The sequence below is a fragment of the Haliotis asinina genome, chromosome 9, assembly GCF_037392515.1.
Source record: "Haliotis asinina isolate JCU_RB_2024 chromosome 9, JCU_Hal_asi_v2, whole genome shotgun sequence".
Taxonomy (NCBI): domain Eukaryota; kingdom Metazoa; phylum Mollusca; class Gastropoda; order Lepetellida; family Haliotidae; genus Haliotis; species Haliotis asinina.
In genome coordinates, this window is record NC_090288.1 from 23,639,381 (window position 1) to 23,661,299 (window position 21,919).

General features: G+C 38.4%; 1 protein-coding gene across 1 annotated transcript in view; it reads right to left on the minus strand.

The window, feature by feature from the left end:
- Positions 1-21,919, minus strand: part of LOC137296913 (ankyrin repeat domain-containing protein 26-like) — a 523,769-nt gene that overhangs the window by 294,801 nt on the left and 207,049 nt on the right. Inside the window, exons 23-24 of the mRNA XM_067828810.1 lie at positions 16,228-16,332; positions 11,487-11,621 (exon numbers count right to left, since the gene is read on the minus strand). Coding sequence (XP_067684911.1) covers positions 11,487-11,621; positions 16,228-16,332 — 240 coding nt within the window. The remainder of the gene's footprint in view (positions 1-11,486; positions 11,622-16,227; positions 16,333-21,919) is intronic.

Below are 21,919 nucleotides of genomic sequence, written 5' to 3' on the forward strand. Positions count from 1 at the left end.
ATTGATGAAGTGGATGCAGGGTATTCTCGTAACTGAGGCATAAGAAGTGGTCTGGTCTGTTGGGGAAAGAACAAGTTTCTTGGCATCAGCAAAACTAATATTTTGCGTGAATTTAATTTTGTTTATTTCCATTTGTTGAATCCAGATGGGACATTGTTTTGAGAAAGATGAATGTGTCCCAGAGCAGTTTACACATTTTTTAATGTTGTTATTGCAATCCTCAGTAACATGAGTTTTCTCACTGCAATGAGCGCATGTTACCGAGTTAGTACAGGTAGTGACATCGTGTCCATACTTTTGACATTTGAAACATCTCAGTGGATTAGGAATATAGGTATCAACACTGAGACTGCAATATCCTGCTCTAACTGATTTGGGAATGGTTGGTGAAGAAAAATGGAAAAGATAAGTATTAGTAGGTTTAGTTTCAGAGTTTATTCGTGTTGTAAATCTCTTGACAAAAATCACTCCTTGCTCTTTCATTTCTGCCGCGATATCAAGTTCTGACATATCAGAAAACAGACGATCTCTGTCTCTGACAATCCCTTTGCTCGTATTCAGAGTCCTGTGAGTGGAAATTGAGACCGGAACTCCAACGAACAACTCTGTAGACATCAGGCTGGTGGATTGTTGTTTTCGATTACACTTTATAAGGAGAGAGCCTGAATGTAATCGTCTGACACTTCTGACCTCACCCGCAATACCATGTATACCTTTTGATACTGCAAAAGGGTTTAATTTAATAGGTGATTTGTCAAGATTTTCCATAACGAGAAATCGTGGCCAATATTCGATTGAGCTGGACAGTCGAGGTTCATCATCATCATCATAGTCAAGGTGACGTTTGTTTCTCTATAGGGGGGTTGTGTAAGCCATGGGTAATGTAGTATGGTTCATCATCTGAGCTCCCCACCCACCACCGAGTATCACAAGGACAATGCTAAAAACAAGTGGGCCTCCGACTTGCAGCACCAAGGATACTCAGATGATATACTCTAGCGGAAGAATTATAAATAACTAATCCACCAGATTGGCCCATGAGCCACCGCCTTCTGGCATAAGACTACAGGCAAAGTTCAAATACATATTAACATATTTCAAATTCCAAATCATTGCACTGTAATAATAAGTCCACGTCCAAAAATCAAACAACTCCAAATAAGATTTGTGCATTGACATAAATACAGTCCATACACAGGGCTTGGCATGACTAGCCGATTGGTTGAACCGGGCCCATTCAACCTCCCGTCTAGGTGAAGTAAAGGTCGAAGGGGTGTGTTGAGCAAAGGGAACGCGGTCACAGGCCCCCAGTGCTCTCAACCCCAAGATTCCCGTCCTCCACCGACACAGGGCTGCAACCCACGGCAAACGGGTTGATGGACCAAATATGCCCCCGGGTCCACAACAAGGGTGTTGGCGAGCTCTTCACATTACCCAGCACCCACCACGAGGAGGTGGCTCGCCACGGGTGCCTGTAATTACATGAGTCATCAGAAGATGACATATCCCCCCGGCCCCCACTTGTTTAAAAGGACTAATCATCTGACAGTTACTTGATGTTTTTTTCAGACTAAGTCTGAATTGTTTCCATGGAGTTCATGAAAAATATAAATGACATATATCTGTAATCAGCAAAAGTCACCATTTCAAGATCTGTCTCATATCTGCTAAGATCTGTTGAAAGATATGAAATGGTTTTCGAGTTGTGCTCCAGAAATGAAGCCCATCACTCCATTGCGAAACTAAGTCAGAAACGTGTCCATGGAAATCAAGAAAATAATAAATCACAAAAACCTGTAGAGAGCAAAAGGCACCACTTTGGGGTCTGCAACACATATCTGCCAAGTTTTACAGACAGATATTAAGAAGTTTTTGAGTTCTGCTTCGGAAACGAAACACACCTCTCACTTTTCAGACTAGGTCCGAAATGTTTCCATGGAAACCAAGAAAATAATACATCACAAGATCCTGTACATAACAAGAGGCACCACTTCAACTTTTTGTGACTGATATATCTACCAAGTTTTGCAGAAAAATATTGAACAGTTTTTGATTTCTGCTCTGGAAACGAAACACACCTCTCACTTTACAGACTATGTCTGAAACATTTCCATGGAAGCCAAGAAAATAATAAATCACAAAAACCTGTAAATACCAAAAGGCACAACTATATGTTCAGATTGATACATCTACCATGTTTTGCAGAAAAATATTGAATGGTTTTTGAGTTCTGCTCTGGAAACAAAGCCCATCCCTCCATTTTCAGACTATGTTCGAAACGTTCCATGGAAACTGAGAAAACAACAAATCACAAAATCCTGTATATAGCAAAAGGCACCACTTCAGCTTCTGACTGATATATCTACCAAGTTTTGCAGAAAAATACTGAACGGTTTTTGAGTTCTGTTTCGGAAACAAAGCCCACCCCACCATAAGACTAACACCAAAATGTTCCACGGAAAAACAAACAAAACATAAATGCCAAAAATCTGTAAATAGCAAAAGGCACAACCATAGGCTGAGATTACTATATCTATCAAGTTTGGTCTAAAAATATTGAACAGTTTCTGAGTTATGCTGAGTTATGATTACGGACAGACGGACGGACGGACAGTCGAGGCGTTGACTATATCCCCCTCATTACATGCCGGGGGGATAAAAATGATCTAGAGAAGATATTTAAACCGAACATAAACCATCACCAAACTGTTCATGATTTATTTTTCTAGTAATGTTTGTCTTAACATAGGAAACAGGAAATCAAAGGAACAGCGAGTCAGTTAGCCCTGTGCGAAGATTCTTAATTTAGGTCACAAACACTTTCGTTATTTTCTGCCATAGATTAATCAAAATAAGGCTTAGAAATTATTAAATATGGCATCTTAGAACAGAAATACAGTTTGTTCTACCACCTTGTACAGTGTAATAAACCACACTTTCGCCCTGAACTATTATATCATTAAACCACTTGGACGCAAGCATCCTTGTGCTTTAACTATAATAGTTCAGGGCAAAAGTAAGTGAGTGAATTAATCTTTAAGGTCACATTGGCAATATTTCAGCCATATCGTGACGGGAACATAACATTAAAATGGAATATATGAGTATTATAAAAACCTGTCGACGAAAGACAGTAAAACAACTAGAACATCACAGAAAAGAATGTAAAACTAGCAGCTATGCCTGAGGACAATACAATATAAAACTGGGCTATAGGTTGCTAACAACTGAAGGTAGATCACCATACTAGGGAGGGACCATGGGGACTTTTGCTCCCTGCATGGACCCTAGATGGATTTACATCATCCCCTGAGCCTTCAGCAATTTGAGAAATCTAGCCATATCTAGCCCCACTTATTCTACGACTAAAACCTGGAAATTTAGAATTTACTTTGAATATTTGTGGACTTGCGTACCCTCTCAGGAGGACAATAATTCTACAATACTTCAACCCCCTTTGAGGGTACAGCCACAAACAATTCAAGTCACAAATCTAAACTACCAATAATTAAAACACATCATCTATTTATAGAACATATTATTCAAAATTCAATAAAAACATCAATTTCTTTTAAAAAAACAATAATTAAATGAGAATTAACATTTGTAAAAACATCCTTAACAGTTTTCACATTGAAATATTTGTCCCTTGTGATGGAGAATTCAACACAGTCAAGCAGAATATGCTTGACCGTGACTCTCTCATCACAAGGGATACAAAATGAAGGATCCTCACCTTTTAACAGGTACTTATGTGTATATCTTGTTTGGCAAATACGACATCGTTGCATGATGACCTCCTCAAATCTGGACTGACAACCCAAGTAGGTGTAACCAATATACGGTTTTATTTCATGTAATTTATTGATACCTACTTGTTTGTCCCCCTTCTTCTACATCAGATCATGGATATACAGTATGGTTAAAAATTATTGAGAATAGCTAAAGCATTTCATATTATTAAACGAGAACAAATCAGATAAAATTGAATGTATTGTGAAAGTGAACTGACCTTTTCATGTTGTGTAGGTAACAATTTAATATTTTATCAAGTCTCCTTGAGCTTCACGGCACAGTCTAAGACAGGTAGGCATACTTCCTATCAGAGAGGTTAGTGTCTCGTGAGTTATCGGACCACTTCTCTCTTCATGTCTTCAATTTTTGTCAACCCCTTTTGATTCACACATTCCTTCATCATCCCCCAAATGTTCTCAATGGGATTAAGTCAAGACTATATGCAGGAAATGGTAATGCAGTCACATTTTTCTCCTGAAACCACTGGTTGGCATGTTTTGCGATGTGTTTAGGATCATTATCTTGCTGCAAAATCCAGTCATTTCCATAAAACACATGTGCACTTGGAAGGAGAAAATTATCTAATATGTTAGTGTAGCGTTGACTTGTCAGATTTCCCTCAAACACACACAGCGGGGTCGTTCCTAATAAGGATATCCCTCCCCATACATGAAACTTTGGGCTGTATTTAGGTCATTGATACAACGGTGCTGACGCAGACTTTGTCCATATTTTCACATTATTGGGATATACCCATATTGAGCTTTCATCAGTAAAAATCACATTTTCCCAGTCAAAGTTTTCATGTGCCAAACACCACTCAACACGCCTGTCTTTATGTTCTTGTTTCATGAGAGGAGAAGGAATTCCAGTCTTTTTCTCCCATCCAAGATCAATCAAATTTCTTCTAACTGTAGATTTGATACAACTGTTGATCCCCTTTCTATCATTTTATACCTGATGTTGGAGATGCTTGCCCTTTGCTTTTTAGACGCTACAATTCCCAGCCGGAGGCGATCTGAGAAGTCCAATTTTCTGGGTCTCCCTGCTCCTTTCTGGTGCCCAAAATCCTTTCCCTCTTTAAAATTCTTCCTAATCCTATACACAGTAGAAAGAGGAGTTCCTGTTCTCTCTGCCAATGTATTTACATCATCAATTCCTTGATTACACAACTCAAACATCAACCTTCTTTTATCTTCAGCAGACATTGTTAACAGTGCTGAGGAAAATGACGTCTGCTACAAATTCAGGGGAGGTAACTCTAATTGTACTATACTCAGTAGGCCAAGATGAGTTACCTCCCTTATACCATTACTTAGTTTTAAGTATCAGTGAATCAGTTGAGGTGTTAGGATAGCTCAAAGTAAGAAGAAAAATTCTCAATAATTATGAACCAGACTATACGTTCTAATGCAAGCTTTGTAAGCTGAATATGGAAGAAGAAGTGGTGTCACAGATTTGTGAGTGTTGTTTTTGCAGCAAGATCGGCCATCACATTCCCAGAAATACCTATGTGACTGGGTAACCAACAAAATATTGGCCAACATATTGGCCAGTAGCAAGAGTATTATACAGTTCAATAATTTCAATTAAAAGTGGATGTTTACAAGAAATATTTTTAATGGCCTGAAGGCAAGAAAGAGAGTCGGAATATATTATATACTGTTTACGTTTAGGGTGTCTTTGAATATATTTAAGAGCTGTTAATATGGCGTTAGCTTCTGCTGTAAAAATAGAACTACTATCTGGTAATCTAGAAGATATTGTTCTGGATCCAATGACAGTAGCACAAGCAACTGCACCACCGTCCTTGGACCCATCTGTAAATAAGGATTTGTAATTGTTATATGTATGTTTCAATTGATTATATTCTTGTTTATACTGTAATTCATTCGTTTCTGATTTTTTAAATGTAGTTAATGTTAGGTCAACCTGTGGTCTAACCAACTGCCAAGGGGGAGAGGAAAGAAGACGGAAAGGAGCTATATTGTCCAGCTCAATACCAGCAGCAGCAATAAATGGCTTTATCCTGAGCCCAAGAGGTGGAACAAGAGAAGACTTTTTGCTATACAAATCCTCATACAGATGATTGAAGACACAGTTATATATGCATGGTTAGATTCGTTAGAGTATAGTTTTGTGATATATTGTAACGATGATTTTATACAGCGTTGTGCAAGAGATGGTTCATCGGCCTCAGCATAAAGACTGTCAACAGGTGAAACCAACCCAAGACAAAGTCTTAAACCTTCGTGGTGGACAGAATCAAGAGGTTTAAGGTTGCTTTTGCAGGCTCCACCATATGCGATGGAGCCATTTAGAATTTGACACCACTTTCAATAAGTCAAGTGCTTTCAGGCATTTAGTTTTAAGTGATTTAATATGCGGATGGAGTTATAGCTTTTAATACAGTAGGAAAATGGTCACTTCCACAGAGGTCATCGTGGACTGACCATTCGAATTCTTTTAGTAGTTCTGAATTTGTCAATGACAAGTCAAGAGCAGAATAGGTCCCTGTCCCAGGGTGTAAATATGTGCTGGAACCATAATTATAAATACACAAATCATTGTCAAAACAAAAGTCCTCCAACAATTTACCTTTAGTGTTTGTAGTTACACTACCCCAGAGTGGGTTGTGCCCATTTAAATCTCCCATTATAATACAGGGCTTCAGGAGCTTGAAGATCAGTTTTGGCAAACGTCGAAGATGGTGAAATATAGAGAGAGCATAGTGTAAACGCTACATGTGAAGTAATTCTCACTGCAACAGCCTGCATATTAGTAATAAGTGGAACAGGGCTTTGAATAATGTTTTGTCTGACTAGAATGGATGATCCGACAGTGGCCCTATCACCCAGAGGTGAAAAACAATGATATGCATTAAAATGATGAAGGTCAAATGTATCTGTTTGCTTTAACAACTGAACAACTGAATTTTATTTTGTGACCCTCTAGGAGCTCTGCCACTTTGTTGTTTTGAAGCATCAGGCTTAGGCTTAGGTTTACTTTTAACAGTTTGCTGAGTGTCAGCTGTCGATTGAGACTTTGAGTAAGACTGAGATGATGATGATTTGTGATCGGTAGAAGACTTTGATGTACTAGGAAGTGATTCCTCAGTCTGAGATGACATAGCAGAGGACAAAAGCTGTGGAGAGTCACAAATGACCCAAGTCAAAGTAGTTTGGCAGCTTGTGGATGATTTTGTTATTTTAGCGCTGTACACAGGTGATGTGTTTGCTAACATAACTTTCTGTCAGGCCAGATCTCTGCACCAGTTTCTTTGCTTCAGAAAAAGAGATATTTTGGGTAAACTTTATTCTGTTAATCGCCATTTGCTCTTTCCATATTGGACACTGTTTCGAGGAAGATGAGTGAGTGAGTGAGTGAGTGAGTGAGTGAGTGAGTTAAAATTTAATGTCACATCGGCAATATTTCAGCCATATCGTGACGGGAACGGAACATTAAAATGGAATATATGAGTATTATAACAATCAGTCGACGAAGGACAGTAAAACAACTAGAACATCACAGAAATGAATGTAAAACTAGTAGCTATGCCTAAAACAATTTATCTATAGAGGACAATACAATATAAAACCGGGCTATAGATTGCCAACAACTGAAGGTAGATCACCATACTAGGGACCATGGGGACTTACAGTACTTTTGCTACCTGCATGGACCCTAGCTGGATTTACATCATCCCCTCAGCCGTCAGCAATTTCGGAAATCTAGCCATACAATAAAAATACACTTATACTACCATTAAAAACGTGGAAATTTAGAATTTACTTTGTATGCTTGTGGACTTAGTACCCTCTCAGGAGGACAATAATTTTACAATACTTCAACCTCCTTTGAGGGTACAGCCACCAACAATTCAAGTTACTAATTCAAACTACCAGTCATTAAAATACATCTATTTACAGAAACATATTATTCAAAATTCAACCAAAAAATCAATTTCTTTTAAAAAACCTATAATTAAATGAGAATTAACGCTGGGAAAAAGATCCTTAATTGTTTTAACTGTAAAATACTTATCCCTTGTGATGGAGAATTCAACACATTCAAGCAGAATATGCTTGACCGTGACTCTCTCATCACAAGGGATACAAAATGGAGGATCTTCACCTTTTAACAGGTACGCATGAGTGTATCTAGTGTGGCCAACATGACATCGTCGTAAAATAACCTCTTTCCATATTGGACACTGTTTTGACGAAGATGAGTGGTCGCCTGAGTAGTTGGTGCATTTTTTAAAGTCACTGCCACAATCTTCTGTTGTGTGTGTCTTCTCACCACAGTGAGCACACGCAACAGACAATGTACAGGTAGATACACTGTGTCCATATTTCTGGCATTTAAAACACCTGAGTGGGTTGGGGATGTAGGTTTCAACTTGGATGTTACAATAGCCTGCCTTTACTGACTTTGGAGCATTTGGAGACGAGAAGGAAAACAGATATGTGTTTGTTTAGATAGTTTCATTATTTTTCCGGGTTGAAAAACGCTTGACATAAAGCACACCTTGATCTTTAATTTCGCAGGCTATATCAAGTTCTGACATATCTGCAAACAGTCGATCACGATCTCTGACAATACGTTTACTTGTGTTTAGGGTTTTGTGAGCAGAGACAGTCACCGGAATGCCCACGAAAGATTTCATGTTCATCAAGTTGGTTGCTTGTTGCTTTTTCCCCCGCACTCAACTAGCAGGGAACCCGAACACAATACCTTGAATACCCTTGGATACTGCAAAGGGGTTGAACTTTAACGGTGTCTTGTCAGGAGTATCAATGACAACAAAATGCGGCCAATACTCAAGCGATAGAGACGGTTTATGGTCAGTATCAACAGGGTCAATATCAAGTGGACGTTTTTTTTTTGTTGTTGTTGGGGTTTCATACGCCATGGTTAGTGTAATATGGTTCATCAGCCGAGCTCCCCGTCCACCACGAAGTATCACAAGGACAATGCTAAAGCAAGCGGGCCTCCAGCTTACAGCACCAAGCATACCCGGATGATATACTCCAGTAGAAGAACTATAAATAATTAATCCACTGCCTTCTGGGCATAAGACCCTAGGCAAAATTCAGAGCGTCCTCGTGCTTTAACTATAATAGTTAAGGGCAAAAGTGTGCTTTATTACACTATACATGGTGGTAGAACGAACTGCATTTCTTAATTGTTACAGGAGGTAGGTGTTTGTAGGTTGTCATTGGGAGTGAATATTAAAATACTATTTTAGATTGAATTAACAGTGACAAGGTTACAAAACCTTCTAAATGCAAATACTACCTTCTAAATATAAAACAAGATGCGTATTATCAAGGACATACAAAGCATTCAGAGTAGAATAATTCGAATTTATGTTGTAATAGTTTATATAATGAATCACAGACATAAATAGCAATACTGTATTACATCCATGTTCATACAGATTTTAAATACACTAAGTTACTAATTTAGATCTAGCTCAATTGCAACTATTGATGTTTCATAATTCTAAAGTTGATAATGCTACATAATTGAATATAAAGTGGTACCTCCTGCATCAATTTATAATATATATACATATGCAGTGTTATTGCAAAAATGATATCTTTTACAACGTTTATTACAAAACACATTTGGTAATTCAAAACATAGACAAATGATATCATAAGTTATTACACATAAACAATACAAAGGTAACTGAAGCATTTTGTTCAAGCTGCTGAAAGTTTTATGTTGATTTGAAATGTGATTTTTCAATGCAATTTACATAGTCATTGTGTAAAAATAGGTTTGAGTTTCATCTCTGTAATTATTTGATCCAGTGTATCACAGTGTATGAACTAAAATCATCAATAAGTGAGTGAGTTTGGTTTTATGCCGCACTCAGCAATATTCCAGTTACATGGCAGCTGTCTGCTAATAATTGAGTCTGGACCAGACAATCCAGTGATCAACAACATGAGCATCAGTCTGTTCAACTGAGAACCGATGACATGTGTCAACCAAGTCAGCAAGCCTGACCACTCGATCCCATTAGTCGCCTCTTATGACATGCATAGTTGCCTTTTATGGCAAGCATGGATTGCTGAAGGCCTACTCTACCTGGGGACCTTCACGGGTTTCATCAATAAAAGCAGGATAAAATATCAGTTACGGAATTAATACACATGCATATAATCACATCAAAAATACATTACTGTTGTTTACAAATTTGCAAGGTCTTAAACTGCTGTTTGTTGTCATCTAAATGGTATTGAAAAGCTTGGTGTGTGAAAGTTTGGAAATCCGTGCAAATTCTCACCTTCAAGCAGACGTAGGTTTCATGAAGGATGGTGTCGACATTTAATTGAGCGTGCGGTCTATCGCATTTCATGATCTGCCTCAATTTGTTTTGTCTTGACCATATTGTTTTTGTTGATGGTACAAATCAAATCGCAGCAATATATAATAGATGTAACGAGTGTGATAATGGCATAATTCGAAGCACATCACTTCAGAGGAACTGCTTGACCCCAGTAATAAGTCTGACAAATTCTCAAAGCGCGCCTGGACTACTGACTGGACAAAATTGATGCATGCACCAGATTTGACTCACAGACTGGATCGGTGTATTGTCAGTGAATATACTTCAAGCTAACATAATAAATACAAATCTGGACAGCATAATATCATTGAATGTAATGGGGTAATCAACATTTTCCCAAATAATCTTGACTCCATTAAGGTTTGTGGTGGTAGCTATTCCCAGATGAAAAAAAATACGACATTGTTGATTTTCATGCCATTTACACCAGCGTATGCACAACAAACTATGATGTTTCACCTATTATACGTGGGTATCCCTAAGCAGGTGAGGTTCCGGTGTCTGAATTTAGTACCTTTAAGTTTAAAGTTTAACTTCCATGCTGCTTACAATAATGGAATTGGCAGTCTAAAAATTCTTTGTGACCACCATCATGTAAGACAGGGCATCTTAGTGTAAAAAAAGTCAACATACACATCTTTGTAGTTTATTATTCACCTAATATCCATATATTATATAGAGTACCCTTATCTTTAGTATTGCTATTTTTCCCTAGTTATCAATCTGGTAACTTATGTTTACAGGGAAACACCCCAAAATAAAATTCATACCAGGGTTTAATCTCCAAAAGGCACATCTAGGGATCATGCTTGACATGTATACCAAGTTTGATAAAGCTAGCATGTACAGATTGGAAGATCTGCTGTAGACAAGATGACATCCTCATCATTAGTCATAGTCACAGCCTAAGTCATGTTTCCATGGAAACCCACATTTGCTTCTGACAAAGTATGGTGGACATACAGACGCACAGACATTACAACCCAATAAACAATGAACTTGTTTCTATATCCCCGCAAGTTCGGTGTTGCAGGGGATAGTAATTACTTTTCTTACCCTTAATAGTAATAGTGCACTAAGACTTCAACAATGAACCACTGATGTGGTCAATTACACAGGACCACTGATGTGATGACAATAGTTTAGTTGATACTTTTGCTCAATACTTCTTTAGATTATTCAACATAACAACTCAACATGTCCTTTCAAAAGAAAAGAGATACTGCTGATTATTGTCTGGTAATGTTTCAGAAACATTTTCTTGACACCAAACCAAAAATATACATAAGCATGCTACATGCTACTGTAAGCAACTGAAATATCATACCTCAGTCTCTAGTTTTCCAACAGAAGCTTGTTCCTTCTCCAGTTCTGACATAACTGTCATATGTTCTGTCTTCAGACTGCCCATCTGTACACTGTATTGCATTGTTGCCTGTGTTAGTGCCTCTTCATTTAATTTCTGAAAAAATAAGAACAACCTGCATCAGAAGTTGTATAAGTGCATTAATAAGAACATTTATCAGTTTGTTTAATACCAGCATTAAAATGTGGAGAAGTGGTCATTGTTATAATCAGTGCAGAGTTGTACAGCAATGAAGCCTGAAGTACTGGAAATTTTTTCAGTTTAACAGGAAGTTACGCTCAGATCACAAACCAGTTATGCACTGTCAAGTTCGGGCAGACCTTGGATGGGCGACTGTGTTTCACAGCTTGACACCAGTGAGTTCTATAACTTCAGTCCTGCCCCACAACGAAGCACATGTGGTACATGTCTTACCTTAGGCAAGTGAGTTTGTTCAAAATTGACTCTGTTCACCCAGCAGAAAATGGGTACCCAGTTGGACAAAGATGTGACCATAACCTTGTAGCGCTTAAATCATTAAGGCCGAGAGACGCATATATGGGGCAAATTAATTAGCTTCTCACAGCGAGAGCTGCTTATTGGGGGTTATAAAAAGCACCTCTTATTCAGCGAGAGCCGCATATTGGGGTGATAAAAAGCACCTCTTATTCAGCGAGAGCCGCGTATTGGGGGATTTAAATTTCAAATTCGTATTGTACCTATTATTTCAATCAATTTAGCAGTAATGATCAAAGATTAGCTTTTCTTACGAGAGAGGTTACTTTCTGTGTTAATCAGAAGAACTATTAATGTGTTTTGATAACAATTGCTTGCAATGTCGGGGGCTTATACAGGCAGATGAACACATCTCTGCGAGAAAAGGGATTATGAGATGTTGTTACAGGAGGTACGTGTTTGTTACTTGTCATTGGGAGTGAATACTAAGATATTATGTTTCCACATTGATTGAATTAATATGACAAGGTTACAAAACCTTCTAAATTAAATCATTCATTCATTCATTTTGTGGAGTCCATTGTCAATCTTCTGAAATTCGTTTGCTTTGAAAACAAATATAAGTATGCCCATCTTCATAAATATTTGGGGAGATTCAACTGCAAGTGTATACATCACAATAAATCAGTATCGTGTAACTTATTTTAATTCTATAATACATGTACTTGAATTGTGATATTTATATTCATAACAATGTGCAGATTATATTGAAATGTTCAGCAAGCCATTATGTTTGATGTACAAGTAGTATGCGCAAAATGTATATGCAAATAAATACTATCTCTAGTCAATGGTTGGATTGGGATATCCGGGGTAAAAAATAATGGGACTGTAGCGCTTTGAGCGCTTTAAAGAAAAACAAACTTGTCAAAGTGCTTGTTAGTCCTACCTGTACATTTCAAGCATCCTTACGATTATGAATGTTCACGATACACTTTCATGATGGCAAGAGTTGATAAAACTGAAATCCAGCATATCGATTGGTTAACGATCAAACCAATAGTCAATCTGTATCCAAGCTGTCACCTGTCATTTCCTCTGTGACAGGTATCTCATGATACGATTGGTCATAGAAAAGAAATCAGCCACTATATTGATACAAAACGTCCTATTCGAGAACTTTGTTGACGCCCATCCCGTGACCCTTTGTCTTATGTATGTGCAAGGAATAGCATTATACAATATGTATACATGTATGTTCGTGTCATAACGTATATTTTCTGCGTTAAATCTAGATGAACCAAAGTGACAAACTGTGAATCTGTTCCATGTAAGTCACACATTAGCTTATTAGTACTTACTGTACTGAGATGCACATCTTCAGGAGTTATCTCCCTTGCATTGTACACGGCGTTTTTTTTTTAATGAGTAAACCAGTATGTCCGACCTGTACACAACGTCTCTGTGTTTAATCCATTTCGAGATCTACAGAACATTCCATGGTGTCAGAAGTTGTTAGAAAGTCATACAGGTGTTTGCAAGCCGACAAATTACCAGATCTGAGGTAAATTCGAAATTTTATGCCTCATCAACCGCACACGTGGTGTTACAAGTCCCCCAGTTTTCGAGCAGGGACGTGAATGCAAGTGTTACGTTGTACACGGACCTTTTTCAAAGAATTCTTGTTATGAAACGCATCTTCTATGAAGTGTACTCAACTTTCATGGAACGAATTGTGACAATTCTCCCGATAAACTGCAAAATCCATATCAGTTACGTTTGACTTGAAAATCTAGACTTGCCGAGGCTTCACTGAAGTTCACATTTACTGAAAAAAATATATATATAAATTCCTATCATGGCTGAAGGTGAAGAAACTGTTGCTAAAGTGATATATATGCCTTCTGCAATTCCTCTACCGCCAAAATTGGATCTGAAAGGGAATTTAGCCACAAACTGGAAAAGATTCAAGCGTGGATGGGACAATTATGAAATTGCTCAGAGACTTGTTTCATAAGAAATGAGATTTAGAACAGCAACGCTTCTTACAGCTCTTGAATCTGATGCTCTTGAAGTCTTTGATGGGTTTCAATTTGCAAATGAAGGGGATAAATCTAATATAGACATTGTTTTGGAACAAATTGAGACATTTTGTGTTGGTTCCACAAGTGAAACGTATGAGTGTTACATCTTCAATCAACGTGAACAGGAAGGTGGTGAATCTATTGACACTTATGTAGCGGCTCTGAGATCTCTTGCCAAATCCTGCAATTATGGCACACTAACAGATTCATTGATCAAGGACAGAATTGTTGTAGGAATTCTTGACAATAGTACAAGAAAGAAACTGTTACAAACTGCAAACTTGACTCCAGAAAAGTGCATCACTGTGTGTAGAGCATGTGAAACAATAGATCATCAACTCAAATCTATGAGAACTGATCAGGTGTCCATTGTTAGTGGAAACAGACATGGAAAGAAGAAGGATCAAAGCAAAAGTGGAAGATCAGAGAGGGAACAACCTAAACCAAAATATCTGTCTTACATAGAAGAGTGCAAATTCTGTGGCAGATCTCATGCTAGAGATAGACACCAGTGTCCAGCATGTGGGAAAAAGTGTACCTATTGTCATAGGATGAATCATTTTGATATTAAGTGTAAACGTAAGAAAAGCAGACAGAAAGGACACAGGCAACAGCGCGTCAGTGCTGTTGAAGATCCGTCCACTTCTGAATCAGAGAGTGAGGAAGGAGACTATGCCTTGAGCCTTGAAGAATCAATCCTGTCTGTGAATGATAACCCTCCAAAGAAACTGTTTGCACAGATGAAAGTCAATAAACAGAGCATCAAGTTTCAACTTGATTGTGGTGCAACCGCGAACGCTATGCCAGTCTCTTTGTTCAGGACAATATTCCATGGAAAGGAAGAAAGTTTGGATCCTTATAATACTCCACTGATACTCTACAACAATACAGAAATAGATACAATTGGGAAAACTCAGAGTTCTGTGGTGAATCCCAAAAAAGGTGAAAACCACATGCTTGAATTCATCATAGTTCAGGATGAAGTAAGACCTGTTCTTGGTGCACAGGCAGTCCAAGGGATGAACCTGATTACAGTCAACTTCGACAACATAATGTCAATTTCTAAAGACACTCTAACTGAAGAGTTTTCAGATGTCTTCATTGGTGAAGGAAAGTTAGAAGGCACCCTTAAACTTGAGATAGATCCAAAAGTCTCTCCAGTGAAGATTCCTTTAAGGAAGACTCCAATAGCTATTAAGCCTAAGCTCAAGGCTGAACTGAACAGACTGGAAAAGCTTGGAGTGATACAGAAGGTTGATGTACCAACTGAATGGATTTCATCCATGGTAGTTGTCATGAAAAGTAATGGACGTCTACATGTCTGCCTAGATCCACAACCTCTCAACAAAGCATTAAAGAGAAATGACTACTCCATGTCAACAATTGATGATGTGTTGCCTGAACTGTCAAATGCAAAACTATTTACAGTGGTTGATGTCAAAAACGGATTTTGGCATGTGGGCTTGGATGAAAAAAGCAGTTACCTAACCACATTTGATACCCCATGGGGGAAAGTTTTGGTGGAAAAGAATGCCCTTTGGTATTTCACCTGCTCCAGAGGAATTCCAGAGACGACTTGATGATGCATTGGAAGGTCTTCATGGAGCTAAAGCTAAACATGATGACATCATCATCACACAAGTCAATGTCTTTTAGACGATCATCATTTTCACCTCGCTAGATAATGGTAGCCATTTTCACTCGAAATGCTGTTTACCATGGACGCAAAGGTACAGCAATTCACTCCTTATACATTACCTCTAGAATAGGTTCCTGATTGTGCCTTATCCCTACAATTGGGGTTCAGAAACTCAACACATTGCGTAGGTTTTAAACTCTGCACACAGTTAGCAAACACTTTCGTGTTCTGGAGTTATACATTCGACAAAGCTTCGTAGAAAAGACAACAAAAGTCAAACACACATTTATTGGATGTGTGCTGGTAATGTGCTTCATTCTAGGTCGTTTTGGAGTAATACACTCCACAAAGATTCGTATAACACATGACAAAACACTTCTTTTATTGGTGCCATTGGTGTGCCTCATCCATGGTCGCATTATACACGGGTATATGATTTATCCTCGATTTTGAAGGGGTGTAGAGGGGGGTCGCATTATACGCAGGGTTGGATTATACGTGGGTGTATGTGGTAATGTTCCATCTTGTGAATTGTCCTACTCACAATTTCATGCTTGAGATCATCTATCTTTGCATGAAGATCTTCATTTTCAGATATCAACAGAGCATTCTCATCCTTGAATCTGGTTCTTTGGCGCTCTATCTCTGCCTGAAAAACAGAAGACAGAAAGAATCACACACACTACACACATTAAGTCAAGTCACGCACAGGTAATTTGCCAAATAAAAAATACAAAAACACTCATTAACCAGTAATCCAACACAGAATTCAGGCATGGCGGAGATGATAGTAAAAGCAGTGAGCCGTGCCATCATGTCTTTTAAGATATGGTGTTTGAGTCAAGGACAGGCAACCACTGACAAGGTGTTGGACAGTCTCTGTAAATTCATTGCATTAGATTGAAATATTTTCTTTTAGAATCACATTCAGGTGATTGCGAGTGGGAAGTGACTTCCCAAGCATCAAAAAGGAAGCCTTCAGTTTCACTTATGACCAGCTGACTTCATCCAGGCAAAGGTGTCGGTTGAATTGCTGTTCTGTTCCACATACTGCATGTACACACAATGCAATGGCTTGTAATTGGCGCTCTCCTGGGAGTGTCCAGTGAAAGCTGAATTACTGTTTTAACCGGTATGGGAAGATGACAACTGCTCTGGACTTTCTGATGGGGAATACTATAACTACTGAAACTAACCTATCACCAGTTTCAGGTTTCCTACCTCGACTACCACCAACAGCCTCAAACTCTATGCCAACTGCCATAGCTTAGCTTGTTCCAATTCTAGGATGAGAAAAGGCAATGTGTTTTTTTAAATCGAAATTTGTTAACCCATCCAAAAACTGATCAATCAAGTGTAACTCAATTGCATCATACGGGATCTCTGGATATGCCACATTTGCCAACCTCCAGAGTTGATATCCATAATCTGTCACTGATTCATCCCGGCCCTGTTTACGACTTCGAAACTCACTTCGATAAGCCATACTTCTTTCCCAGGGATTAAACCTTTGTGTCAGGATACTCTAAACTGCAAGGTAGCTACTCAGTTGACCTAAAGACTACTAAGTAACCTTTGGGCATCTCTCCTCAAACACGCAGTCAGCTGTTACGCCTTTTCACTATCTGACCATCCATTCCACATGGCTACTTGTTCAAAGTGAAATACAAAATCTTGCCAATCACAAGCTTTGCCATCAAAATGATCAGCCCTGACATCCCCTCGTGTGACAGTTCATGCAATATGGAACTAAGAACTCTCAGCAGGACCATTCCAATAGTGAGTGAGTTTAGTTTTACGCCACACTCACCAATATTCCAGTTATATGGCGGCAGTCTGTAAATAATCGAGCCTGGACCAGACAATCTAGTGACCAACAACATGAGCATCAATCTGCACAACTGGGAACCAATGACATGTGTCAACAAACAACAAAGTCAGCCAGTCTGACCACCTGATCCTGTTAGTTGCCTCTTTACGACAAGCGTAGCTGCCTTTTATGGCAAGCATGGGTTGCTGAAGGCCTATCCTACCCTGGGACCTTCACGGGTCCTGTTCCAATAAGTTTGTGATGCAGAAGATTGCATGGCTGGAAACCCAGTTAAGGCACGTTCCCACGTTGCAATTTGTTATATAAAATTTGTGGCATGCAACGAATTTCAAAATGTGAACCCCCAAGTTGGACACATTTTGTTGCATACAACTTGTGGGAAGCGAGTTGCATGCATTAGAACTTGCTCTATTTTCATGCGACAAATTGGATGATTGTAGCCAATCAGAACGTGTTCCACTGGCCTTTTGCGAAATTGGTAAACAATGGCAACGCCTGTTCGGTCCAAGAAGATAGAGCTGACAAGGGCAGACACCGAAGAGTTTATTTCCTGATACCAATCTCATGATTGCCTGTGGAATGTGGGTAGTCCATTTTACTCAAGGCGGGAGCACCGTCAGGCAGCCTACACGTCAATAGCACAGTTGATGGGTGACTGTTTGACAGGTGAGTTTCCGTAGACTTCATTTCTGAGCGTTTCCTTATTCGTATGCTTATCAGAAAGTTATCCAAGTGCTATGTGATGTTAATACAGTTGACAAATGAACATTCATTATAATTAATATTCACTATTTGCTGGATTATATAATACATCACCCAAAGCGGGTCACATTTCATTTTTGAATGTTGAGTGAAGGGCGTGTGCTCTTGTGGACCCAAGTTAAATTACGTCCGTCTGAAGCTTGCAAAGCTGATTACCTATCCATTTACAAAGTCTAAAATTCTAATAACGCATAATGTATGAAATAGGGAGCAAAGAATTGAATCTATGTGTGGTATAGTTTATATTTTCACTTTACACAGCAGCAGCAAGAGCACGTGCGTTTGTTGACATGCTGTCAAATTGTGACCTACATTTCAATGAGGGTCCCAACGTGTGGTAAAAACGAATTATTGTAATCACAATGTGAATACAGTTACCAAAGCTGGCATTTTAAGTATTTTGACATTTGGTAATTGAAACTTGTCACCAGCCATGTTAATAATTGAACATGTTCATAAAATACATGCTTACTAATTTCTACAATTTGTGATCAAATTACCATACTGTATTGGAGTAGGTATTAAGATGTTTGTGAAATATTCCATGTTATTTACACCACAAACAAAACATCATCTGCAAATGTATCACAAATTTATTGTTTAGATTTGTGTTTGTTTAGAGGGAACACATAATGTACATAAAATAGAGGGTGTTTTTATATTGAATGACATGTTTAAATATTATCACTGTATTGACACTTTCTTCAGTAATTCGCCACAGGCCAAAGTACATTTACAGATATATATATTGCATGAAATTGCAATGTGCCCTACATAAAAAAAAACAAACACACATTGATACAAGAATGTTGTAGAATATACCACTAGTACCATATTTTCCAGCCTTGGACTGAAAGTACAATTAAATTGTTATTAACACATATAAAAATTACTAATATTATAATACTGAAACATGTCACAGTCAATCTGCACCTGGATTACCTATGTGTTTAAGCTGACCAAGTTCCTCTCAAGATATTAGCCCTGAGAACATATTACTCAAAGGAGCTCAGGAAAGAGGTGACATCAAGGAAAAGTGGGGCAGGGAGAGAAGAGGTGTACAAATCATCATGGGAGTGGTTCTCTATGCTGAACCCATTCCTGCGAAGTCAGGTCACCCAAAAACCAAGTATCAGTAACATGGTAAATAATCCATTTTTTACTATGTTCATCTTGTTAATGTCTACCTAACACAACGTGTTGAATACCACAAATTGCAACATGGGAACACGCCTTTACATCTGTGTAGTATTCTTATAATTCTGAGATGTAGTTGTATGCCTTATAGCATCTGAGGTCACATGATGTAACTTGTGAACATGCGTACTACGTCAGAATAATAAAGCGGGTGATTGGAACTACTCGCATGTCGTGTGTGTCACTGGGGAGACATGGATCCCAAGAAGATACTACAATGGCGACGAGGATGGGATGCGTCGTAATGCCTCAAGGGAAGGTGATATACACGCGACATGAACTATGTTAGTGATACGAACTCTCACTAATTGGTGGAACTTTCGAATAGAACTTTGAGTGAGAACTTTTGCCCTCATGAAGACGCCATTTATTCTCGTGCATCACATGTATCTCGCCTGTCAGTGTCATGACTCACAGTATGTCGCAAGTTTCGTCTACAGTTGTCTACACCATTTCAACAGCATGTTTTCAGTGTGAATATTTATCATATTTGTCACCATGAACTGGGTATTGAGAACATTCTCCATATTTTGTTTAGTCAAACTTGTCTTGATATTCATAAACTTTGACTTTGCCAAACTGTGTAAACAGTGTGTATCCAATATGGCTGAACCTGAACTTGTCGCAGCACCTGTGAACTTTAATGTACATTTACGTCCCCCGCCAGCTCAAAATATGAATCCACTGATATGAGTAATGAATTTACTGTTTGGATGGAATCTTTCTCTATTTATGAGGTTGCAAGTGGTCAAGAAACACAAGAGGATAAGGTTCGAAGGGCAACATTGTTGCACTGTTTAGGTACTCCATGTCAGAGAATTTTTCTTACATTGCCTGGTCAAAAGGACACTTGTGATACTGCTAAAACTGTTTTGAGTGCATACTTTAATCCAAAAAGAAATGTAGTGGCAGAACGTTACAGATTTCGCTCTAGAGCACAAGGGTCAGATGAGAGTATTGATAATTATGTTACTGACTTGAGAGAACTTGCCAAAACTTGTAATTTTGGTGCTTTGCATGATGAAATGATCAGAGATTAGAGATTAGATTGTTGAGAAATGTGCATCGAAACACCTCCGAAACTTCTGCTGAAGGATGATTTAACTTTGGATTCTGCTCTTAAGGTTGTGAGACTTTATGAGATGGCCATGGAGAATTCTAAAGCTTTTGCAGGAATTTCTGTTAACAAAGTTGATGTTAGCTTTACTTAGTCTGGTAATCAGTCTTATAGCCGGTGTTACAGATGTGGTTTTTCAGACCACAAGGCTTCTGAATGTGGTGCTATTAATGCCAACTGTCTGTTCTGTAGAAAGAAGGGTCATCTGGCTAGAGTATGTAAAGCTGGACAGTCAGCTGGTAGTTCAGCTCCAGGTAGTAGGTCTAGTTATACATCAAGGTTTCAGTTACGTAAGTCAGATATTGATAAGCAAGCTCATTCAAAGCAGAAGGCTGGTAAAAAGGAAAAAAAAGGTGGTAAGGTTAAATTTCAGCAACAGAATGATAAGCAGAAATTGAATGCAGTATTGAATGATGAAACATCTGAATCAGATTCATTTTCAGAAGATGCTGAGTTTGTGTATTACTTTGATTCAGATCTGTGTACTTCTGTGAATGTCAATGGTAGAGATTTGGAGATGTTCTTAGATTCAGGTTCATAGAGGAACATTATTTCAGAGGTGACTTATGATAGATATTTCAAACATTTCCCGCTTTCTCCTACAGCTAAAGATTTTAAAGCTTATGGTCAGGAGCAGCCTATGTAATGTCTTGGTTATTTTGATGTTCTTCTGAAAGTTGGTGATAATCAAGTTGAAGATAAGATTTATGTCATGTCTGGTGATGAGGTATCTTTGCTTGGAAGGAAGTCTATTCTTGAGTTGTCTTTGCTTCAGATCAACGTAAACAAGGTTAGTTCATCAACAAATCTAGATCATCTTTATGATAAATTTTCAGATGTATTTGATGGCTTGAGTCAAATTAAAGATTTTACTCATACGATCAAGGTTCATGAATCAGTCCCACCGGTTACACAACCGCTTCGTAGGTTACCCTATTCTATGGTGGAAGCAGTCAGTTTTGAGTTAGATAGAATGATTGATGATGACATCATTGAAGAAGTACATCATGCTACACCTTGGGTTTCAAATATACATCGTGTTCCGAAAACAAATACTTCTGAGATTAGAATTTGTTGTGATTTACGTGAGGTCAACAAGGCTGTTGTTCGTGAGAGGTTTCCTATTCCTACTGTAGATAATACACTCTATGCTACGAGATCAGCACGCTACTTTGCCAAGCTTGATTGTAAACAGGGATTTTGGCAGATTTTATTGGCAGAAGAATTTAGAGATTTGACAAGTTTTGTTACACACAGAGGTATCTTTAGATTCAAAAGACTCCCTTTTGGTTTGAATTCAGCTTCTGAAGCATATCAAAAGGCTATGAA